This window comes from Lissotriton helveticus, chromosome 5_1 (genome assembly GCF_964261635.1).
Source record: "Lissotriton helveticus chromosome 5_1, aLisHel1.1, whole genome shotgun sequence".
Taxonomy (NCBI): domain Eukaryota; kingdom Metazoa; phylum Chordata; class Amphibia; order Caudata; family Salamandridae; genus Lissotriton; species Lissotriton helveticus.
In genome coordinates, this window is record NC_136065.1 from 718,190,717 (window position 1) to 718,215,874 (window position 25,158).

Consider the following 25,158-nt stretch of genomic DNA (forward strand, 5'->3'; position numbering starts at 1 on the left):
TGCCGGAGCTGAAAGGTCTGCACCTGCAAATCTCAGGACAGAAGGCGGCCTACCTAAGCGACCACCAACTGCCTCTATACACAAGCACCCATATCGAAAGGCACGGATCTTTTATCAAGGCCTGCAACTAATCAGCTGACCCAAATAACTGAATGCCAAGATCTCAGTGCAAACACTGAAACCAGTAATTAGGTTACAAACCAAGATCATCAGTTTGAAGAATCAATACAAGAAATGGAGCTTTCTTGAATAAATGTACATTTATTTGAAGTGAAAAATACATTTGCATACTTTTTAATTAAGGCAAGTTTAACATGTAAACAAACACAATCTAATGTAATAGTCATGATTACAGAGGTCTAATTAAAAACCCTCTCCACTCTATTTTCATTCAGTACTTAATGTTTGCATACTGTATATAGACAGCATTAACATTCCCGTATATATGCATTCCTATTTTAGATTAATGTCACAGTCCACTGTGCTTATATATACACTTGTTCTATTGGCCAGTAACTGCGAGAAGTAAACGTCGGTAGTCGCCAGATGTGTCACTTGAAATCATCGATGGAAGAGTCTTCTGATAAATCTGCGTAAAAGCTTGTTTGACTTGTACAAGATCAATCTGAAAAATGTTTATAACAAAAAACAACATTAATCAGAGATAGAAAAGGGGCACACTATTTTCCTTCTGAGAAAATATATTGGAAAAACAATGCACATTCTATTAATGTTCTATGCAGCACATAGTCGTTTCGTTTCCATAACTTTATTCTATCCAATTTGAAAACATAGATCATCAAAGTGTACATATTAAAAAATGAGACAGTCATTCTTCTCAGTGCAATACAGTTCAATGCATATGAATTATTAAAAACTAACAATTCAAATAGCGAAAAACAATGTACAAATTCAAACCCCAAAACAATGGGGATATAGAATTGGGCTATGCAAATTACGCAATTCACTGTCTATTTTTTGTGCAATGAACGTAATAAAAGATTAGATGCTGGACTGCAGGTTCACGGTTAACACGTAAATACATAGATTTAAAAACAGGTACATTTAGATAAAAAGGGACAACTTTTGTAAGTTATTAAAGCCCTTTAAGAATATTACATGTGTTATTGAGATCCTTTATCTCTTCGAGACTGTTGCGAGGAGATTACATAGTATGTTCAGGGAGACAAATGAGTTTAAGGCTAAGAGTTAACCTAGCTCTCCAAGTCTAGTAAATATTACAAGCCCAAAGGAATGAGGCTACACAGAAACATAAAAAAGGATCATGAAGCTTCTTTAGGTAGAACAGGACAACGAGGCACTGCTTAAAATTGTGCCGCATTAAAAGAGGTTTAATGTATCGGACTCTCTGCTCCTTATAAAAATGACAAAAGAAGAAAAGATGGAGGTCAGACTGGACTGATACATTATTGCATGGGCAAGTACTGTTTTGAAGGGAAACCCAGCATTAGGGAAATTAAGTTGAAGCGGAACCTTAAAAGGATAAACCTATGCTGCAGGGTCCTTACCACGTCCAGGTAGAAGTATTCACCCACTATCACTGGTGGGATTGAGTGATAGGTCTTTACAGTTATTTTTAACTTCTGGGATTGCTCCCTTTCATAGGCTAGCTTCTCCGGAATTAGTGCCTTCAACCTCTTAGGGAACCTCGAACACGAGCTGGGGTTTACACATAGCTCAGGGACTCCTAGCGAGTACAAAGTCATTCTAACCAGGGGATCCAATCCAATCCAATTAGAGCACATAGAGTCAATGTTATACCTAGCATTATTACATTGTCAGTAGAAAATGCTTTTTGTAATAGGCTAAACGCAATGGTCTGTCAACCCATTAGTTGTAAGTAAAAGTTAGAAACACAATACAAGAAGAATACAGAGAAGTTATAAAAAAATTGCAATATGCAAATACAGAAGACCAATTTGTATTTCCATTAAAAGGGGTCTTTAAATGATTTGCATGGTTGTAATATATACTCACTTCTAAGTGCCTGTCTTTTCTGTCCTCTTTTCAACGGTAAAGGTTGAAGTTACTCCAAACGAGGTTGCCATCTTGGTTTCTAACTTCATCTTTCAACATCATCAATCAATCAAATAATTTGTAGAGCGCGCTACTCATCCGTTAGGGTCTCAAGGCGCTGGGAGGGAGGGGAGTCGCTACTGCTCGCACAGCCAGGTCTTGAGTTGTTTCCTGAAGGAGAGATGGTCCTGGGTCAGCCGTAGGGGGGTGGGGAGTGAGTTCCATGTCTTGGCCGCCAGGTAGGAGAAGGATCTTCCTCCGGCGGTGGCCTTGCGAATTCGTGAGACGGCGGCGAGAGCGAGGCTGGTGGATCGGAGCTGGCGGGTGGGTGTGTAGAATGTGAGGCGGCTATTGAGGTATTTGGGGCCCATGTCATGGAGAGCCTTGTGTGCGTGGGTGAGGAGTCTGAACGTGATCCTCTTGCTGACGGGGAGCCAGTGCAGGTCTTTCAGATGGGCATGTGATGTGGCTGTGACGGGGGATGTCCAGGATGAGTCGTGCAGGGGCGTTCTGTATGTGCTGGAGTCTTTTCTGGAGTTTGGCTGTGGTTCCAGCGTAGAAGGTGTTCCCGTAGTCCAGTCGGCTGGTGACGAGGGCCTGGGTGACCGTTTTCCTGGTGTCGGTGGGGATCCACCAGAAGATCTTCCGGAGCGTGCGAAGGGTGTTGAAGCAGGATGACGAGACGACGTTGACTTGCTTGGTCATCGTGAGGGATGAGTCCAGGATGAAGCCCAGGTTGCGAGCATGGTCCGTGGGCTTGGGGGCGGTGCCCAGCGCAGAGGGCCACCGGGAGTCGTCCCAGGCAGAGGGGGATGGTCCCAGGATGAGGACTTCCGTCTTGTCTGAGTTCAGTTTCAGACGGCTGAGCTTCATCCATTCCGCGACGTCTTTCATTCCTTCCTGGAGGCTGGCTCTGGCGGGGTCGTTGGTGAGGGACAGGATCAGCTGTGTGTCGTCAGCGTAGGAGATGATGTTGAGGTTGTGTTGGCGTGCGATGGCTGCGAGAGGGCTCATGTAGATGTTGAAGAGGGTGGGGCTGAGCGAGGATCCTTGCGGGACGTCGCAGATGACTTCAGTGGCTGCAGATCGGAAGGGGGGGGAGGCGGACTCTCTGGGTTCTTCCGGCGAGGAACGAGATGATCCATTCCAGGGCCTTGGATTCCGGTGTTGCTGAGGCGCCGTATCAGGGTGCGGTGGCACACGGTGTCGAAGGCTGCTGAGAGGTCCAGGAGGATGAGGGCAGCTGTATCCCCATTGTCGAGCAGGGACCTGATGTCGTCGGTAGCTGCGATGAGGGCGGTTTCGGTGCTGTGGTTTGCTCGGAAGCCGGACTGCGAGAGGTCGAGGGATCCGTTAGTCTCGAGGAAGGCGGAGAGTTGTTTGTTGACGGTCTTCTCGATGACTTTAGCAGGAAAAAGGAGGAGCGAGATGGGGCGGAAGTTCTTGAGGTCCGTGGGGTCCGCGGTGGGTTTCTTCAGGAGGGCGCTGAGCTCAGCGTGTTTCCAGCTCTCCGGGAAGGTGGCGGATGCGAAGGAGCTGTTGATGATGTCCCGGAGTTGGGGTGCAATGATGGGGTCGGCTTTGTTGAAGACGTGGTGATGACAGGGGTCGGTAGGGGAGCCGGAGTGGATGGTGTTCATCATGCGGGTGGTGTCTTAGGTGCTGATCGGGATCCAGGTGCAGAGGGTGGTGGTGGGGGGCTCTGGTTCGGTGGTGGGGTGCGTGGTCTGTTCTCCGAAGCTGTTGTGTATGTCGGCAATCTTGCAGTGAAAGAACAAGGCGAGTGAGTCGCAGAGGTCTTGCGAGGGTGTGATGTCGTTGTTGCAGGTGCTGGGGTTGGAGAGCTCTTTAACGATGCTGAAGAGTTCCTTGCTGTTATGGGTGTTGTTGTCCAGTCGTTCTTTGAATGTTGTCCTTTTGGTGGTGCAGATCAGCTGGTGGTGTTGGCGGGTGGCGTGCTTGAGGGCTGTCATGTTTTCTGCTGTCTGGTTGCGGCACCAGGCTGCCTCGAGGGTGCGGCAGGTTTTCTTGGAGTTTTTGAGGTCGTTGGTGAACCATGAGGTTTTCTTGCTGCCGGGTCTGCTGGGAGGGTTCTTCAGTGGTGCAAGGTCATTGGCGCAGTTGGTGAGCCACTGTGTGAGGTTGCGGGTCACTTCGTTGGGGTCCGTCGTGTGGGTGGGAGGGTTCTGGCTAAGGGAGGTGGTGAGCTGGTCGGCGGTGATCTTGCCCCGGTTTCTGCAGGGAACCTGTTGTGGGTGGTGGTGCGTCGTGGTTCTCCTGAAGTTGAAGTGGACGCAGCTGTGATCTGTCCAGTGTAGTCCGGTGGAGTGGCTGAAGGAGATGTGCTTGCTGGAGGAGAAAATGGGGTCAAGCGTGTAGCCGGCGTAGTGGGTGGGGGTGTTCACCAGTTGCTTGAGTCAGAGGTTGGCGAGGTTGTCCAGCAGGGCGGCTGGATTGCGGTCGTTGTTCTCCAGGTGGAACTTGAGGCCCCCTAGGAGGATGTAGTCAGGGGAGGTGAGGGCGTGCGGGCTGATTAAGTCTGCGATGGCTTCGCTGAATTGTGTGCGTGGTCCTGGGGGTCTGTAGATGAGAGTGCCTCTGAGGGTGGTCTTAGGGTCGGTGTGTATCTGGAAGTGAAGGTGCTCGGCAGCGGTGAGGGTGTCGTCGGAGTTGGTCGTGATGCAGATGGTGTTTCTGTGGATGATGGCGATGCCGCCTCCGGTTTGGTTGACGCGGTCCCTTTGGGTGATCTTATAGCCTTCCGGGATGGCTATGGCGATGTCGGGGGTTGTGGAGGCATTCATCCAGGTTTCTGTGAGGAAGGCGACGTCTGGTGATGTTGTGTCGAGGAGGTTCCAGAGTTCGACAGCGTGTCTGTGGATGGAGCGGGTGTTGAGCAATATGCACTTGAGGTGATCGTTGGTGGCGCTTGGCTTGGCGGGAGCGGTGCAGGTTCAGAGGCAGGTATATTTGCAGGCTCGGCAGGTGAAGGGTCCGTGGGTGCGTTTTGGGGTGGCTTGGTAGCAGGCGGGGTTCCGGCCGGCGTTGAGTGTGTGGAGGGAGGAGGCGTCGTAAGTCCGTCGGGTGGTCTGGCGCCGACGAGGGCCAGGGGTCCTGGCGCTGGGCGCGGTCCAGGCATGGACGGGCGTAGACAGGCTTGCCTTTGGCGCGCCCGCTGCGCGCGTCCGCTACGCTTCCGCGCGGCTTCTTCCATAAGAGGCTAAGTGGGAGGGAGGAGTAGCTGGGAGGCGGGAGCGGGCGGCCAATGGGCGAAGGAAGGGTTTACAGAAGAAAAAACGGGCGGGGGAGCAGCGGCGGGGAGCGTGTGGCGGGGGCGTCCAAGGGGCGCAAGGGGAAGCCAGAAACCACAGAAAGCAAAATACAAAATAAAGAAACAGCAGCACAATTACGATACCGGGGTCAAGGGGCGCAAGGGGAAGTCAGAACCACAGAAAACAGAATACAGTAATACAGAGCAGCAGCACAATTACGATACCGGCGATACCAGTCGCAGGGGCACACCAGCGGCGGGCTCCAGGCAGCAGGAGGGGGTCACGCAGGCACAGGGGGACCCGTGTGGCATGTGGGGTGACCAGGGTCAGGTCACAGCCACTGCTGCGCGGCTTTCTCCAAAAGAGGACAACTGGGAGGGAGGAGCAGCTGGGAGGCGGGAGCGGGGCGGCCAATGGACGAGGGAAGGGTTTACATTAGAAAAAACGGGTGGGGGAGCAGAGGCGGGGAGCGTGGAGGTGGGGGGTCAAGGGGCGCAAGGGGAAGCCAGAAACCACAGAAAGCAAAATACAAAATAAAGAAACAGCAGCACAATTACGATACCGGGGTCAAGGGGAAGTCAGAACCACAGAAAACAGAATACAGTAATACAGAGCAGCAGCACAATTATGATACCGGCGATACCAGTTGCAGGGGCACACCAGCGGCGAGCTCCAGGCAGCATGAGGGGGTCACACAGGCACAGGGGGAGCCGTGTGGGGTGACCAGGGTCAGGTCAAAGCCACTGCCGCGCGGCTTCCTCAAAAAGAGGTCAAGTGGGAGGGAGGAGCAAGTGGGAGGGAGGAGCAGCTGGGAGGCGGGAGCGGGCGGCCAATGGGTGAGGGAAGGGTTTACAGAAGAAAAAACGGGCGGTGGAGCAGCGGCGGGGAGTGTGGGGCGGGGGGTCAAGGGGCGCAAGGGGAAGCCAGAAACCACAGAAAGCAAAATACAAAATAAAGAAACAGCAGCACAATTACGATACCGGGGTCAAGGGGCGCAAGGGGAAGTCAGAACCACAGAAAACAGAATACAGTAATACAGAGCAGCAGTACAATTACGATACCGGTGATACCAGTCCCAGGAGCAGGGGCACACCAGCGGCGGGCTCCAGGCAGCAGGAGGGGGTCACGCAGGCACAGGGGGAGCCGTGCGGCGTGTGGGGTAACAACAAAGGTTAAACCTTAACTCAGGGATGCAAAAAACAATTGATGACGGAATGCTGAACAATGTCAAACACTCACCCCAAGTCAGAGATCTGGGACTAAACACATTGTTTTTTTGCTCAACAAGCCAATCCAGCTTGGACCCAGCCATGTGCACATCAGTCTTGACCCTGCTCCTCATGGGAACAGTCCAGCCTGAACTGCCAGACAAGGTCCTCCCTGGACCGGAAACAAGCATCTGAGGACCGGTTTCAGGGTATCACACCTAATCAGCCAGGATAGCTTGAATCCAGTAGCATGGCGAGCACGGGACCAGCGTATCGGCATACCCGTCCCACTAGGAATGACAATTGCAAAAAGAAAAATTGATGGACGGAATGCTGAACAATATCAAACACTCACCCCCAGTCAGACATCTGGGCCTAAATCCATTATTTTCCTGCTTACCAAGCCAATCCAATTTTGACCCAGCAAAGTGCAAATCTTCAATTGTTTGCAAGAGCTGTATTAGTGGGGTGTAGCAGCCTGAGGAATATCCACTTAGCTCTGAAGTGCATGCAAGTCAACACTAAATATCACATATCTACACTAGTTGGAACAAAACCTAGACTACCAGAATTCCGAAATTAGATGATAGACTACACTAAGACTGAAGTAAATTAATCTTCAAGGCTGAAAGGGCGTATTGGAGGGGAAAGGTCACTGCAAAACGAAAAAAATAAGAACCACACAGTGAGGCAGCACCTAAGCAAAGAAGGCATTGACCATACTGCAGAGGAGTACACAGAATACAAGTCTGTCCTTGGAACTCAAACCATGAACTCCTGTTGAAGTCTATGGCAATGTTCCTTCTAATGCTTCTGCTTGGTGGGCAGCTGTACAGTGCTGGTGTGCGCTCTGGGTTGTGTGCACAAGTAAGCCATAAAAAGTCACTTTGAGAGGAGGAGTGCTACCCCTACATAGAGAGGCAACAACTAGGTTTAATTTTTCAAAACTGAGCTAAAAGATTAATTTTAAATGTCATTCCAACTATATTTGTTAAATGGGCACAAAGTTTCATAGAAGGTTCCAGAAAAAGTAGAGGGCTCACGAAATCATTCCGTACTTCAGAATGCTGTGTTTGACATCATATGCCTGCTACCCATTCGTTTAAACGCTACTGGCCCTCAACCACACCTGATTGCTGCTGTGGTTTCTCGGTGTACATCGGCAAATGTAATTGTTGTGGCAGCTGTGCCTGCACGTGTGAATCTGCAGTTGAGCTTCTGCTTCATACAGGTATTACGGAAACTCTGGGGTGTGCTGTAGGGTCTGGCTGGAGGGCTGGATCAAGTTAATCTGTGCTTAGATGTGGGATTTCTGTACCAAGCACTCCAAAAGTGTTTTTGGACCTATAGTATCAGCAAGGATTAACTCCCTAACCTTCTAAATGTGTGCTATCAAATGTGTACCACAAAAAGCTATGCTGTGGCAGGGAATTGCTTCCACACTGTGTGGTCCAGAATATAATCGTAGCGCCACATTCTAATGTGCTCTACAACGCAAGCCATAGAGGGGAGGGTATGTGTGTGTGTGTGTGTGTGTGTGTGTGTTGGGGGGGGGTTATATGGAGGTTGGCCAATAAGGTGGGTGTAGGGAAAGAGAAGCATACACATCTGGTGGGTGAACTGCACACCGTGAAACCAGAAAACCTGAGACTAATCCCCACTTGACCAAATTGTTTGAACCTTGGCAATTGTTTTATGCCACTTTCCCTCCTCTTTCTTCATAATTACACCTAAGAGAACCTTGATATACATGACTTCAGGATGTGGCTGTACAAAACCTTCGTCAGTGTTTGATTTAATAAATGATGATGTTGTTCGTGTACAATAGGAACATAGGCCACCAAAAAACTGCACATTACAACTAATTTACCTCTTATGAGTTAACAGCAGCCTAGTGCTGCTGTTGACCAGGGGGCCACATGTAAAAGTCATGAGGGCCACATGCTGCCCCCGGGCCATACTTCGATTATCACTGACCAGTGGCAGCTCCTCTGCTAAGGCGGAGTAGTCGCCCCACTGCTCTGTGAGCAGTAGTTTAAAAAAACGAAAATGATTATAACTAGTGTTATTATCATTTCAGTTTTCATTTCCTAGTGCGGGGCAGCCAGAGCAGCGCAGAGGAGGAGTGGTTTGCCCACTCCAAAAGGCTCCCATTCCTTGTCTGAGCGCCGATCCACAGAGCTTAGACCAATCACAGGCTGCATTGTAGCGCTGTGATTGGCTAGGGAAGTCAGGAGCCTGGGTGCTTCCTGTTCCTGCTTCCAGGAGCGAGTGTTGGTGGCGAGCGGAGAGAGTGGCGGTGGTCGGCCGGCCTAAAGGCAAGTGTTTTTCTTTCTTTCCATTTAGAACCCTTCCCATCCCCCTGCCCAGCCACCCACCGTAAATAGCGTCCGCCACTGTCATGACTTAAGCTATTGTTCTTTCGCCTTTTAGTCTCTGGCCTAGAGAGGGTCCCCACCCTAGATCGTATTTGCACCGTCAAATTATCTGAATCCATCTGATTTATTGACGTGTTTATGTTAGGGGATTTATAGAGCGCATGGCTGCCCACAGGAGAAATCCGAGACTGAGGCTAAGGGGGGTTAATGGTATTGAGTAGAGATCCAGGTCTTAACCTTTTTTCCAGAAAATAGATTCTGTTTCCATGAATCTGCACTCCCTAGGCATAGAGTTCCACAGCTTGGGTGCCAGGTGTGTAAAAGATATGCTGCCCCATCGGGCTCTTTTAATTCTAGTTGTTTTTAGGAGCTATTCGGTGCCAGAGAAAATACTTTTGTTATGGGCATATATGCTACCAGATCTCTGATTTTTACGGGGCCCTTGCCGTGTATGGCCTTATGCGTTAGGCAGAGTATCTTGAATTTGACTCTCGCCTCAATCGGCAGCCAGTGTAGTACTTTTAGGTGCTTCCCAACGGCTTCCTGTATTGGGTTTTTACACAGCAGTCTAACTGCGGTATTCTGTGCAACCTGGAGTTTTCTTATAACATATTTTGGTGCCCCCAGATAGAGGGAATTTCCATAGTCAAATCGGGATGTATCTAATGCATCGATTACTATCTTTCTAAGCTGCGGAGGGATGCGCTCCAGAATTTTACGGAGCATTCTAAGTAGCCCAAAACAAGTTCCTGTGAGCTTTTTCGCTTGGGTTCCCATAGTTAGCTCCTTATCGAGCCAGAAGCCGAGATTTATTTATAGTCGTATTGGAGGTTGGTGGACTGCCTAGACACAGAGGCCAGCTGATCAGAGGCCTGGGGACCGCCTTGTTTCCAAGTACCATAAGTTCTGTTTTCTCCCCGTTCAGCTTCAGGCAGCTGCTGGTCATCCATTCCACCACTCTTTCCAGACATGGCGCTAAGCAGTCCGCATCGCCCTTGGTGTGGGGTCAAGAGAGACCACCAATTGTGTGTCATCTGCATATGACACCATAGAGATACCGAACTCATTGACGATCAGTGCCAGCGGCCACAAGTAGACATTAATCAATGTGGTGCTAAGTGAGGAGCCCTGTGACACCCCACAGGCCAGTTGCATAGAATTAGAGAAAAAAGTAGCCTCCATGACTTGAAAGGTTCTGCCCTCCAAAAAGGAGGACAGCCACTACAGCGCCTTGTCTTGGATGCCACTTTTCCACAGCCTCTTTCGTAGGATTGAGTGGTTCAAATGTCAAATGCCATGCTCAGATCGAGGAGCAATACAGCGGCTGAGCTCCATTTATCCAGAGTCATTTTGAGTTCTTCCACCGCAACCAGCAGTGCTGATTCCGTTCTGAGTTGCGCCTGAAAGCCCATCTGAGTGGGGTCGAAACAATGATTAGTTTCCAGGAACTCTGTTAGTGCTCCGTTGACATGTTTCTCTGTTAATTTGCCAATTAGTGGTAGAAATGAGATCGGTCGTTCCCTAACATGTTTTCAGGCTTTTGGAACTTCGCCTGCCTTTAGCGAGAGATTAATGATTTTGACCAATGAGGGGAGCAAGGCCTCCATGACCTTCTCAAACACATGTGGTGGGGCTGTATCCAATGGGGAGCCTGATTTAATCATCTCCATCCGCGGTCTCACCCCATTTATATTGGTAGACGGGAAGCAGGTAAGGGCCGGCAGGTTGGGGTTCCATCCCTGATACCCTCCCAAGCACGTAGTAGTTCCTTTCTCAGCCTGGCCTGTGGACATACCCTTCCCATTCTGAAAGGAACTATAAATATCCATAACTTTTTGGGGGAAGAAAGGGGCTAAGTCATTACATTTCTCTCCAAAGGACTGCCATGAATGGTTATTGTCTGTTAGGGAGGTTGGAGATTTGACAAACTTGAAGAGTTCCTTAGATTAGTTCTGTGCTTGACTGATCTTTAACTCAAAACATTTCGCCTGGGTATACCCTGTCTGAAACAGAGATCAAACTATAACCAAGACATAGCATTTTACAGCCTAAATTAGTCAATGATGCACTGGTTGTGCCTCACAATGGAGGGGCTCTGTTTGGGGCATTTATCAATAGTGATGGCTGCCAGCATCACAAAAGCATCCAGCCAATTTGTGAGGTCTGCCAGGCTTAATCCTCTTTCTGTACTTTCTATTCTTGTTTTTCTTGCTACTTCAAAATATCTACGCCCCTCCATACATGCTCGATCAGTGCAATAATGGGCATGTACCCATTGCAATACAGGCTGTGCCAAAGATTACAGTTACCAGTCTTGCTATTTTCTGGCACTTTACAGCGTGGGACAGTACCATGCAGGTAGATCAATTTAAATATATTTTAATACGGGAATTAAAGGGTATAAGAAGTTCTTGGTTGGGTAGAGGTAAGGGTTTGTAAAGGTTTTTTTAGGAAATTATATTCTATATATGAGGGCCCTGTCAAAGGCTACAGCTGAAACGCGTAGGCCATTTCACCTTGGTGCTATGTAAATACTTAATAAATTAAAATCTTGAGGAATTACCTCGTTGGTGGTGTCGTCTCCTTCTGTGAGCAAAGTGGATACTGTGCAAGCGCTCCTACCGCTGCAGAAATGATCAAATTCACTCACACACATAATATATATATATATATATATATATACACACACCACAAAAAAATGCGGGGTAAAGTGCAAAAGATACAATACAGGGTGTTGTAAAGGCATGTATAGTGAATGCATGTGTGGCAATAACTCATACTCGTTAAAATGTATGCAATAGGTTTTCCTCTTCCATACTTTATCTTTCGCATCTTTGGGGAATGCCACGTTATAGACTTTCTGGCAACCTCCGAAAATATCAAGGGGGGGTGGCTTTAATGTTGCGTTAAGTTTCTGGAGTTTGTCTGCTTATGAATGACTTCGGGACACATTCTAGTTCATTGCTTTTCACCCATTATTCAAATCTAGACATCTATAGCTCGAGCCCTGCCACACAGTGAAAAGACAATAGTCTGAAACATGGCCCAACGACCACCAGTGGCCGAGATCCAAGCAGCCCTTGCATCACCTTGTTATTTGTTATAGATGCCCTAATTGTGACAGGCATGCTTCTAAGCGAGTCCCGTGCTCACTGTGTTACAGGACTCAAGATATACCTCAATGATGAGGCCGAAGAAGGTAAGAACCGGTCTAGTGTTGGTTGTGTTCCCAACTGAATAAGAACTGGCCTGGTAATTGGAATAGGACTGGATCTATTGACGCAGGACCAAGCCAGAAAGAATGTCTGGTTGTGAGCTACTAAAGTAAACACCTCACAACGGGGTAATAACAAGATTATGCTTCACCACATGAATGTGATTTACCCCCTGTGTTACTAGCAGTCACTGATGCTTAGGAGGGGGGGGTGTACAAAGACAAAGGCTTTAGGTCGATCTACATGTTTTCTTTATATAATTTAGGGCCATCACTCGTTCATCTGTATTCGCTATTCTTACTTCCAGAATAAAAACAAAAATTAAGATTAACAAAAGGAGACATCCAGCCAGTTGCATTTGCACTTCAATATGTTTCCACGATTTCCATTGGCACGACTGCCTGCTACTGGCTACTACACGATGTGGCTAGAAATTCTATGATTTTTATGTATGTTGTTTAGAAAGGTGCACTCTGTAGAGGCAAATTTACTATTTTTCAGGCAAAGCAGTGAAGCAACCAAAGTTGCTGGACTGCAAGACGTGAAAGGGTGAGAGCAGGACAACACCATACATACTAAGATACATCACTGCTGCTCTCAACCCAAGTGCTGGTGCACTTTCTGGTGGCGTTGCCCCATTCACACAGCAAAGGCACGTGATTAAGTAAAGCATAAGTTCTGAACTGGAAAGGTGTAATTCAAGTACCAAATACTATGCTTAGGCTTACTTTTCCCACTTTGTACGGGTGCTGAACAGTACAGCATAAAATCAAAGTTAGAAACATTTGGAGAAAATAACGTTTTTCTGTTTTTTTGTGGTGCCTGCCTCAAGGAGGTGTATATTCTTTGGAGTCAACAAACATCAGTAGATCAGGCTTTGAGCCAAAAACCATAGGTGGATGCATGGCAAGTACCACCATTGGGCACCCCCTTGATGCAAGGTAAAGCAAAGATTTGCTGTGTATTATTTGTATACAACTTTACAGTGTACTGGAAATAAAAAAAAAAATCAACACTGCATTGGTTTATCACTTTTGGTGATTTTGCACTTGCGCAAATTATTGACAAATCTTGCCTGCAGTCCCTATGGCTACAATGTTAGTAATTTCTGTAAGAACGTAGAAGTGTACAAATACATCATATTCTATGCCCAAAAAATTACAATAATTTTGCCGTAATATATGTGTTTGGCTCTTGAAAAGGTATTTACTGTTTGTTTATAGTGATTTGCTTGATCTAGTATGGTCTTATTTGTTACATGAGCTCAAAGTATTTTTAGCAGGTCAGCAAATACTACAACAGTTGTAGCTCATGTTAAGCTGCATCTCGTAGTTGAAATGAAGGGCTTTCTGAAGTCTTTTAAGTAATGGAAACCAGTTACCCCTCCCTATATGTTACTTTTCAGATTGCTGCTCCCTTAGGTGGGATGGTCCAACGTAGCACATAAGCAGCTCTCCTGCTACGCATGCCCGTCCTCCGCCGTAATGTGCATTCCTGATGACCCTCTTCGCAGAGATAAACCTCAAATGTGTGGTCAGGCAGACACGCAACTTAGAGAAAACAGTGGTCAGCGGTGAGGGCACACTACTCCTTTTTACTTCAGTAAGCTGCACTATAGATGTGCTGCAGCTGCAAGACTCCTGCGACCAGAAGGCAGAGTAGGTATTATGAGCCTCCTTACATGAAGTACTCTTGAAACAAGAGTTAAAGTATCAGCCTGGCTCTGAGAAGGAGCCATCAAAATAAGGACCTGCTTGGTGACACAGAATGTAAGTGAAAAAACAAGGAATGAGAAGGTCCTTCACAGACCTACAACTGCTGCAGCCACCTTTGAGTGGAGCTCAGGGACGGATGTAAATAGAGACATAAGGAAGCATAGCTATATAAAATATTTTGAAGAGAATTAGTACTTATATTTATAGGGATTCCAATTCAGTTTCGGTTTCATGATTGACCATTATATAGAGGATTTACTGAATCTGCCATGGTCATTGTGCAGAAAGAAAGGGAGGAGTTCAAGTAACGAAAGTAGAGAAAGGCTCACTCTTAACCACACCCGAGCAGAGATGTCAAAAGGCACACAAAAAAAACCTCTAGGACAAAAGTTCCTGCAGAAGTTTGCAAAAGATACTGTGAACATTAAGAGCTCAAGCTCTCTGGGAGTGGTACCGACACACGCTAAAGAGAGAAGTGTGGGAGGAGGCAAAATAATTATGTGGAATGTAGAGGATGGTGACAAACTATCAGTGAAATTGAGGACTCAAATAATATGATGTTCAAAGATAGGAGTGAAAACGTGATGTAAAGGGACCACTGGACAGAAAGAAAGATCTGATCCAAATTAAGATGCATCATATATAACTTTATCATTGAAACCCACATGTTGGACAAAAGGAATGTGTAGGATACTGATCGAGGACATAGTACCTTGCTACAGTGACATAGAGCAAAGCAACACCAAAGAGACCAGGAAGAAGAGAACTTCACTATATGAGACTTGATGTTTTTTGATGTCAAAGTCACATGTGTGTTTAACTGAGTGTCCTTGTTCTTGACTTCAAAAAACAAACAACTGAAATATATTAAAGACTAACAATGCAGAATATCCCAAGAGAGGTGGGAGTTAGGAGGGGTAAAGTTTGAGGGCAAATTCAAAGTTATATGCATGGACTTTCCACCTCCTTCAATTTGCGAAATTCAGAAAGGACAGTGTAGAGTAACCCATGCCAGTGGATTTGGAAACAACCGGTTAAAGCTCTACAAAATTCTTCTGAGACCTATACAAGCAAACCGGGGTGTGATGATGCACAGCCTATTTATAAATATGGTTAGATGAAAGCAAACACAGATGTGCTGTACAGTTAGAGGCAACACTGTATAGTTGAGGGACTGGCAAAAAGAGAATAAAGGTATAGATCATTTATGAGAACAGACTATTAAAAAGTCTGTAGAAATTTGAAAGGAGTTCTGTAAAAATTACGTACGCTTTTGCAGATCCCTGCAAACGGAATTTTAATGGATGTGAAAATAGGGGTAATAGAAATGTCTGGGAAATACACATGGGGAATTTTCTCAGGATAGATTTGTAAATCAAGGGAGCTGAGTTATGGGGTTGCCCCAAGGGTGCTTTTAGAAGAGGCAGACTTGGATAACTTATTGGAAAACTAAAGAACAGAGGATAGTCAGATCTAGACAGATTCTGTATAACATACTTAGAAATACTCACTTGTGATTTGTAAAATGCAAAGGAGGCCAGGATCAATTAGATGATGTAGTTTAAGTAGAGAAGAGAGTTCATACCTTCTTATGGTATGGCTCTCTAGGCAAAAACAGCCTTTCTGTGATTACTTACTACAGATAGAAGAGTTCATGAAAGTATGACTGAACAAAGCCAAGAACTTACTCTAAGACTTTAAATGCACAATTGGATGAAGTATAAAAGGAAGGACTATAAACTATTACAAATGTGGCATGCTTTGTGAAAGATATAGCTGCAGAGCGGAGAATACCCGGATAGTTAACCACAATGTGGAAGAAGTTCAAGAAATGGAAGGTTTTACAAAAGCTCCGGATCCTCCAACCTCACATATTAATAGTGGGTCAGATGCTGACATAAGAACCGGACTGGGTGATGAGGCAGAGCACATTAAAATGATAAGTATTGCTAGGTGAAAAGCTCCACTGTTAGATTACATATTTATGAAGGGGATACACATTTGCCTATAAATAATGGGGATAGTGAAGGTGTAGACAAGATAGAGTAGGGTACAGTAAGAAGAGGGTGATGTAAAATATGCACGCATGAAGCGAAATGTTTAATATCTGTAATAGGTCGTGAAAATGGACTGAAAGGTTTTTAGAACGAAAATCATGACAGTAGAAGGTATACTTACTTCAACGTCTGCAAGTTGTTATTCTTCAAAGTAGTCTTTTGAATCATAAGATGTGTTGTGACGCCTTCCTAGGTTCACAATTTACATGGGCACCAACTCCACCATGGACTGTTAATTGCAGAGCAGGTGAGAGTATATTGAGTGATGTTTGAGAGGAGCTTGGTGCACCATGCATATGATGCAGTGTGAAAAGAGTGGTGAAGGAAGAAGTCTGCGATCATCACAAGCTTCCCTGGAAGAGGGCAAACACATGGAAATGTACAGCACTACATGCTACGAGCAAACACATAAGTAACATTTTCTATTCGTAGCATGTATGGCTGTAGATACACATGCAGTGCATCGACTGTAAAGCAGTGTCCTCCATAAGAGATGAGCAGTAAGTAAACAACACATATGTTTGAAATAAAGTACTTAAAACTGCCTGGCCAACCAAAGCCATCTGGCATTCTAAGAGTCCATGCAGTAGTGCTTGGAAAAAGTGTGTGGTGTTAACCAGATGGCCAATGTGCTGACACCACCAAGTATGATGTTCCCCAAAGAAAGCCATGAGTGCCACTTTCTTACGGCTGGAGGGCGCCATGGACAGAAGTAGGGCTCTCTTTGTGGTAGAAAGTTTTGATGCATTTGACTACCCATCATGCTATTTCAGACTTAGAGATGGTAGGACCCTTGAGAGGTTTTGCAAAGTTTATAAAGAGCTGGTCAAACTTACGAAAGGGCTTGGTCCCGTTGATGTAATATATAAGAGCTCTTTTAACATCTAAAGGGTGTAGCATTCTTTCCACTACAGAATCTAGCTGCCGAAATAAGACTCGGAGCACCATAACTTACGCATGTGAAAAGGTAACATCTTTGGGAGAATTTTAGGATTGTTCCAGAGGACAACCTTATCTTTGTGAACCTGAACTCATGGTACTTGCATGGTGAGTGCTTGCAGCTCACTAATACATCTGAGGGAAGTTATAGCCACCAGGAAGGCCATCTTTCAGGAAAGATACAGTAAGAGGAATGAGTGTAAATGTGCAAATGGTGCCCCCATGAGTCAGGTGAGGATTACATTAAGATTAATTTGGGGGGCAGAGGATATTCTGGAAAGTATGGTCCTCTGACAACACTATGAAAGTCCAGACTACTGGGATACTAAAGAGGAATACATGGCCCCTGTTTTGCACTTAAGCTACTATGGCCGCTAGCTATAGGTTTATTGATGCTTAGGCAAGGCCAGACTTCTGCAGATGTAAGAGACAGCAGATGATGTCCTAGATGTTAACCTTTCTGTGTGGGGGGGGGGGGTTGGCAGGTAGTCGGGAAAGCAGTATTATGCATACCTCTTCCACTTTGACATGTAACAGGCCATAGTAGTGGGTCTCTGTGCTTTCCTCAGAATGGCCAAGCATTCCTGGGGGAAGGTTAGCCATATTCTAGGACCCTAGGTGCCACATCGCTAGGTTGATCTGAATGGGGTCTGAGTGTATGATCTGGGCCGGTCTATGTGTGAGAAGGTCCGGCCTGAACAACAGCTTCTCAAGGGGATTGATGGACATCGCCAGGAGTATGGAGTGCATCTTCCTCATGACGAATGGAAGGAGTAGGAAAGTAGGAAAAGCATAGGAAATATCACTGACCAGTTCATCCATAGTGCATTGCCCACTGACTGTAGGTACTACCTGAAAGTTAAGTTTGGGCATTTTGCATTTTCAGAGGTGACCAACAGGTCTATTTGTAGGGTGCCCCAATGCGGAAAGTACCTGTGACCATGAACTCATGAGGCACTCTTGAAGGGGGGGGGGGGCACAGGTGAACCCTGGCATAAGGTACAATAGAAATGCAAGAAGCCTTCATCCCAAGAAGGTGCATGACAGTTACCCCATGAGCTTAATAATGGGTTAAAAAAAGGCTGCAGCTGCTAAAATGCCAACACCGTTTGTTGGTTGGGGTAGGTTTTACCAGTAATTGTGTTCAGCATAGAACTCAGAAAGTGTTAGAACTGTTCAGATTGGAGGCAGGACTGGGTGGCATTGATGGTAAATTCCAAGCTGTGGAGCAGATAAATAGCAGCTTGAGTGTGGGCTAGGCTGGCGTTATTCATCAGCTAATCATCGAGGTAGGGGAGGACTCGAGTACCACCCCTTCACAGGTGGACAGCCCCTACAGCTAGACACATCATGATGAACACTCTTGGAGCTGTGGTGACACCAAAAGGAAGTACTTTCTATTGGTAGTGATGGCCAAGTACCACAAAGAAAAGATAGCGGAGATGGGCAGGGCAGGTGCGTATGTGAAACACACTTAAAGGAGTAGGAAAATATACATAATAATAGTGGCACGTGTTCAATGGGAAAAACCTGCCCTCACTCACAAGATTGCGACATGCTTCATCATAGAGCATGCTACTAACACCCCTGCCTAGACCAACGCCTGGGGTGGAGTAAAAGGGAGGGGAAGGCAATACAAACAACGACATTTTTGGGTTCACCAAAGAAAAGTGCCGCCAGTAAAGATTAAAACTAGGTTGGATGTGTGCCCACTCAAAAATGTATTTCGGGGCCATCCGGCTAGGCTTAAAAACGTGAAGGATGGAAGTTAAAGGAGAAAATTAGGATTCCTTCACTCCTCTTTACTGCCAAGGTGTCGACATGTTTCTGCCGTAAATATTGTGCCCACAGTAACGGGTCACTCCGGCATTCATCAGGACCCTTCGGATCCCAAACGGGAGGTACCCTCTGATCCTACCTCCGGTATCTGTGGAATGTAATCCTTCCAAATCAGGGATACCCTAATAAACCAACACTCTGTAGTTGAGTTTCATAAAACGAGTCTCTAGAAATAGCGTGGTGTTGGCAATGACCCCCTGTAGTCAAACTTACATCAAGGAAGTTGCACTGCCAGGAAAATTTCCAAACCATCGCCGCGTTGGTAGCCCGGTGCATATGTAACAGGCAACCTTGAGTTAGAGTGCCGTCATGTAATTGCCTTGTCGGAACCCAAGGATGGTGCTCTGCAAGTTTGTCGTATGGCATTGTAAAGGCTCACTGTCTGTTGCTTTTGTTGATTTTCAACCGGCCCATTGTACAAGAGTACCATTGATGAAATTGTCCCACCACTAGCAAGGAAACTATACCTACAGTTTCGGTATGGAAGTCTACCTGAAAAACACTTTAGAAAGGAAGTGGCATAAAGAAATGGATATGGCGTACGAGTATTGTACTTGTTGCCAAGGAGGACCTGGGCCCCTCAAGCATGTTGTATTTTTTTGTTCCCCTCTAGAGACAGTACTGTGGTAAATGGATAGCACCCCTCTGTAGGAACTTGGGAATTAGAAAGCACCAGACGACGCTCAGAATACTGCAGACACACTCAAATCGTATTGTGGTATTCTGTATGGCCACATTTCAAATGGCAATGAGGATTAGACGTGCATAGTGTCTACTGGGTAGTCCTTAAAATCTACCCCTTCCAGGGTACCTTTTTACCGTATCTTGCTACTTGCATACCTTGCAGTTGAAGAATGCCTTTTAGTACTTATGGAAGATTTTCATCTTATTTTATATTCTGCTATTATAACAAAAGTATTTTAATAGCAAATGTTTATGGTCTTTTAAATGTATTCTTTTTGCTGCTATTGAAATGGACCGACAAAAGAGTATTTAAAGTTTTATGTTGTGCTAGTTTGTGTTTGTAAGTGTATTGTTTAATGTAGTACTTTTTTTTACCGAAAGTGATCGAAATAAAGTTTTCTGGACTGGTATATCGCATTGTCCCAACAGGATGCATTTGTTTAGAGGTCTGAGGACCTGGACAGACCTGAGGGAGCTGTCCTTTTTGGGAATAAGGAAGTAAAGAGTAGACGCTCTTTGATGGTGTAGAGACACTCTCTATTGCCCCTTTCTGGAGGAGTGCGTGTTCCTCTTCCTCGAGGAGGAGGAGATGGTCCCTTTTGAGGAGGTTTCTGTATGGTGGGATGTTGGGAGGGGATGTTCTAGGTACTAGCCATGGTAAACCACTGCTAAATCCCACTGGACGAATATGATTTCCTCCCAGCCAGAGAAAAAATCTATGTTCCGCAAAACAAATAATGTGTGATTGGGAGGGAGGTGGGCAATTCACTGCTTAGAGATGGAAGCTCCTATACCAAAGCAACTTCTGCCCTTCACTCAGTTGTTAACCCTTTACGTACCAGTCGTGTAACCACTGTTGGCCTGCTGATGTAAGGTTTGCTGCCGTCTGTGATAAACTAGCAACTGGTTTTGAGTACTGGCTTGCTTCTCCCCATAGCTGTTGCTAGTGTAAGGAACCTCTTGTGACTGGAGTTGGCAGAGCACTCAGACCTGGTAATCTGTGTCTTTATTTAATTTTTTCAAGCAGCTCGTCAACCTTTGGCCAAATTGATGTGTCTTGTCAAACCGGAGGTTGAGGCATACACAGGTGTTAATGCCTCTGGAGGCTCTGCCCGCAGCATCGATTGGGCCACAAATGTTGGAGTTCGAGACGGGTTTGTCCTCGGACACGGTTTCTTCCCACTTCCTTGCGTACTCCTCCATCCTCTGGGCTGTATTTCACGAGTTCCTGCATCCCTTCCTGCTGGGACCTGTCCTACCTGGGAAGTAGACCAATAGAATTAGCTGTTCCTACCCCTACCCTCTTGCCTAAAGTGTCAATTTATTTTGCTCTTCTTATCCGGTGTAAGGAGAACATCTGTAACTTGGACAGAGGTTATCTTGCAGGCAGACCATGTGATAGTCTAGCCCTTGATGTAGGGTTGTATTGTGAGGGGTTTTATTTTTTCTCAACCCTAGCTCTTACTGGCTCATTCAAATTTTCGGGGGCAGATTCAAGCATACCGCTAAACATGTGTAAGAACAGGCATTTCTATTTGGACCTGGAAAGGCTCTCTTCATCCTGGATGACGTGCATGTCCAATTTATCAAATGCAGGGGCTCTCTGGATAACCTCATTGTAGGCTGTGGAATCCTCCGGCGGGAGTGCCTTAACAGGGTAATTATTCAAATCAGAATTGCCCTTGGAGGGAGTCAACATTACAGTTTTCCCAGGAGTGATTAGTGTGTCCTTAGTCCAAGGACTGGTCATGTCGGTCTGTGGGATCATATGAACTGCCTCCATCTGAAAAAGTGCATGGGGTTCCCTCAGTTGACTCCGGGTTAGATAGAGGAGGTGGTGTGCATGAGTGTGGTGACAGAGGTGAACCATATGTAAGAGCACTTTTGCCCCTGTCCCTGTGCTTCTTCAGTGCCAACTGTGAAGTGGCTTCCAACGTGGGTTCTTCTTTGAAAGCAGGCCTTCCCTTGCAAGGAAGGGTCTCTGATGGCTTGGGTGGAGGTGGTACTGACGAGATCTTCCACATGATGGGCTGAATGGAGACACTCTTCAACCTGGCATAACGCATCTACGTCAGTTGCTGTAGAATCTTTGCCTCAGATTCCTCAGATCTGGATGTCAATGAAGCTGTTGGTGTCAACAGGATTTTGGATGCTGGTTTTGGTGGGGTCTTTCAGCAGTGGCTTTGGGTGTGAGAAGGGGTGCTCTATGTGCTTGGATCCAGTAGAGATCGACAGCTGGTGAGGGTTGAGGCCTGTGGTGGAGCCTTAGTCAACTCCACAGCCTCCTCTCAGTGCTGACCAGAACCCGAAGACAGAGGAGACCTTGAAAGTGGCAGTCTATTATTTCTGTTTTTTGAAGCTGGATTCCTGACTCATGAGATGGTGGGGCTCTACCTTGGTGTGGAGCTTTCTATTTCACCATGACTTAGTCGCAGGGGCTTTGAAGACAGACATGGAATTTGCAACGCTGTGTGTCATCTTAGGGTCAGGGCAGGCTGTCTTTGGCGTCAGCTTGACATTCTCCCCTTCCTCATGCTCTAATGCATGTGAGGGTACAGTCTCTGGACTGGGCTGACCTGAACTGCGGGGGTTCAGGATGGACAGCGTCTTTGCCTTCATCAGTACGAAAGGGATTTTCTTTTTCAAAAACTTGAAGTGTTTCAGGGTATGCTCATTAGTGCATTTTGCGGGTGCCTAGAGCCTCTCTATTTGGTACCTTAAGGTCTGAGTCAAGAGGATAAGGAGACAGAACTTAAAGGAGGCGTTGTCATGGTCGGGGAAAGGAACACGTTGAGTACATAATGGTTACCCAGCCAAGGATACTTGAAGCTTCACCAAGATCAATATTGGAAGGTGTCCGTTCCATCAACCACGTCTGGTTTGTGTTATCCAGTGTAGATGTTTGAGGTAGGACAAACAGACATTGAAATTGCACAGGGTTCCGCCCCCCCCTCCCGCATCCAGGGTATCGAGTGTTGGTCAGCAATCCCTGGTCATTTCTGGTGAAGTAATGCCACAGAAAGTTATAAGGACAAGCACTGTACTTCTGAAGCATAGTGTAATAATCCAATCCCATGAATCCCCAAAAAGTATATGAAACATGACCAGCTTGGAGCCCTCTCAGTATACGTCCGAACCCAATGGCAGGAAAAACAATCTATGATGGAGTCTGTGTCCATACACATTGTGAACCAAGGGAGGAGTTACAGCACATTTTCTGACTCTAAATATTTCTTCAATGAAAAACAACTTCCAAATTCCAAAGCTAAAACTAGATGATGGGAGTATACAAAGGATGTGCACCTACGCCGCACATGCATGCTACAAACTAATAAGTTATAAAGAGTACAACATTTGAAATGTTCTGATCAGAAGTTACCACCAACCAATCACCTAATGTTGGCCTCTTAACATAATTTAAAATTGTTTTCAATGATAGACAAAGGGATTGGAGGTAGATCTCTGCAAAAATAAAGCTCCTCCACCTAGAACTCTTTTTCATTGCCTCCACAAGATTAACACTTCTGCCAATTATGTGGTATTGAACAACTCCTTAACCATGCCTGTAATCACTAATTTAAGCTTCATTGTATATGAAGCGCTCTCAAGCTCTTTTTGCCATTTGAGTGTGAAATGAAAGCAATAATTAAAATCAAGTAAATGCATACATAAGTCACATAGGTCCAGGAACCCCTGGACCCCGCGAACGCCACAACACCAGACTCTGATACGACGCCAGCACCCTCTACGCACTCAACACCGGCAAAAACCACACCTGCTTCCAAGCCGCCCCGAAACGGACTCCCGGACCTTTCTCCTGCCACACCTGCTGCTTCACCTGCGACAGAACCACCAAAACTCCTAGGACTGGACCCAACCACCTCCGCTGCATACTCCTCAACACCCGCTCCACGCCCATACACGTCGTCGAGCTCTGGGATCTGCCCGACACCTCCGCCCCAGACATGGCCTTCCTGACCGAGACCTGGTGGAACGAATGCTCGGCGCCCGACATCGCCATAGCCATCCCTGACGGCTACAAGATCACCCGCAGGGATCGTGCCAACGGAATCGGAGGAGAAATAGCCATCGTCCACAAGTCCACCCTCAAGGTCGTAACCCACATAATAGACGAAACCCTCAACACCGCCTAATACCTGCACTTCCGGATTCACACCGACCCAAACACCACCCTCAGAGGAACACTCATCTACAGACCCCCCCCGATTCCCGGGCTCAGTTCAGCGACTCCATCGCCGACCTCACCAGCACCCACGCACTTGCCTCCACGGACTACATCCTACTAGAGGACCTGAATTTCCACCTCGAGAACAACAACGACACCAACTCTGCCACCCTGATCGACAACCTCGCCAACCTCGGCCTCAGACAACTCGTCACCGCACCCACCCACGCCGCCGGCCACACGCTGGACCCCGTCTTCTCCACAGGCACCCACGTCGCCTTCAACCGCACCACCGAACTCCACTGGACCGACCACCGCTGCATTCATTTCACCTTCAAGAAACCAACCACGCACCACCGCACCCAACAGTTACCTCGCCGCTACTGGAGCAAAGTCACCGAAGACCAGCTGATCACCACCCTCGTCCAAAAACCACCCACCGACCCCACCAACCCAGACACCGCGGCCTGCAACCTCAGACAGTGGATCGACGACTGCGCCAACACCCTTGCCCCACTCAAGAAACCCTCCAACAACCACGCCAGCAAAAGAGCCACCTGGTTCACCGACGAGCTGCAGACCTCCAAACGCGCATGCCGGAAACTGGAGAAGATATGGTTCCACAAACGCACTCCGGACAACCACGCAGCCCACAAGGACGCCACCCGCAGACATCACCACCTCATCATATTAGCCAAGAGATCGTCCTTCAAAGACCGCCTGGATAACAACGCACACGACAACAAAGAGCTCTTCAGCATCGTAAAGGAACTCTCCAACCCCAGGGCCAACACCAACGACATATCGCCCTCACAAGAACTGTGCAACTCACTAGCCATCTTCTTCCACCGCAAGATCGCCGACATCCATGACAGCTTCAACACCATGACCGCCCGACTACGCCAGACCCCACCTCCCCTGTGAACACCACCAGCGCCAACCACCTGACCTTCTGGTCCAACATCAACGAGACACGCAAGGTCATGAACTCCATCCACTCAGGATCTCCGTCAGACCCGTGCCCACATTATGTATTCAACAAAGCAGACGCAGCCATTGCACCCCAACTACGGAAGGTCATCAACATCTCCTTCGAAACAGCGACATTCACAGAAAGCTGGAAGCACGCCGAAATCAACGCCCTCCTCAAGAAGCCCAAGGCGGACCCCAAGGACCTCAAGAACTTCCGGCCCATCTCCCTGCTCCCGTTCCCGGCGAAGGTCATCGAGAAAATCATCAACATGCAACTGGCCCGCCACCTGGACGGCGCAACATCTTGGACCCGTCCCAGGCCGGGTTCAGATGAAACCACAGCACAGAGACAGCCCTCATCGCCGACACAGACGACATCAGGCGCCAACTAGACAACGGTGAAACATCAGCCCTCATCCTCCTCGATCTGTCAGCCGCCTTCGACACGGTCTGCCATCGCACTCTAAAGACACGCCTCCTCGAAGCCGGAATCCTAGAGAAGGCCCTTGACTGGACCATGTCCTTCCTCTCTGGCAGAACCCAGAGCATCCGCCTCCCGCCCTTCCGATCCGAAGCCACCATCATCATCTGCGGCATCCCCCAGGGCTCATCCCTCAGCCCGACGCTGTTCAACGTCTACATGGCCCCCCTCGCAC

At 47.2% G+C, this 25,158-nt stretch overlaps 1 protein-coding gene across 1 annotated transcript in view; it reads right to left on the minus strand.

The window, feature by feature from the left end:
• Nucleotides 1-241: 241 nt before the first annotated feature.
• Nucleotides 242-25,158, minus strand: part of ANXA7 (annexin A7) — a 452,163-nt gene continuing 427,246 nt past the window's right edge. The window contains exon 13 of the mRNA XM_078643136.1: nt 242-625. Coding sequence (XP_078499262.1) covers nt 503-625 — 123 coding nt within the window. The 3' untranslated portion in view covers nt 242-502. The remainder of the gene's footprint in view (nt 626-25,158) is intronic.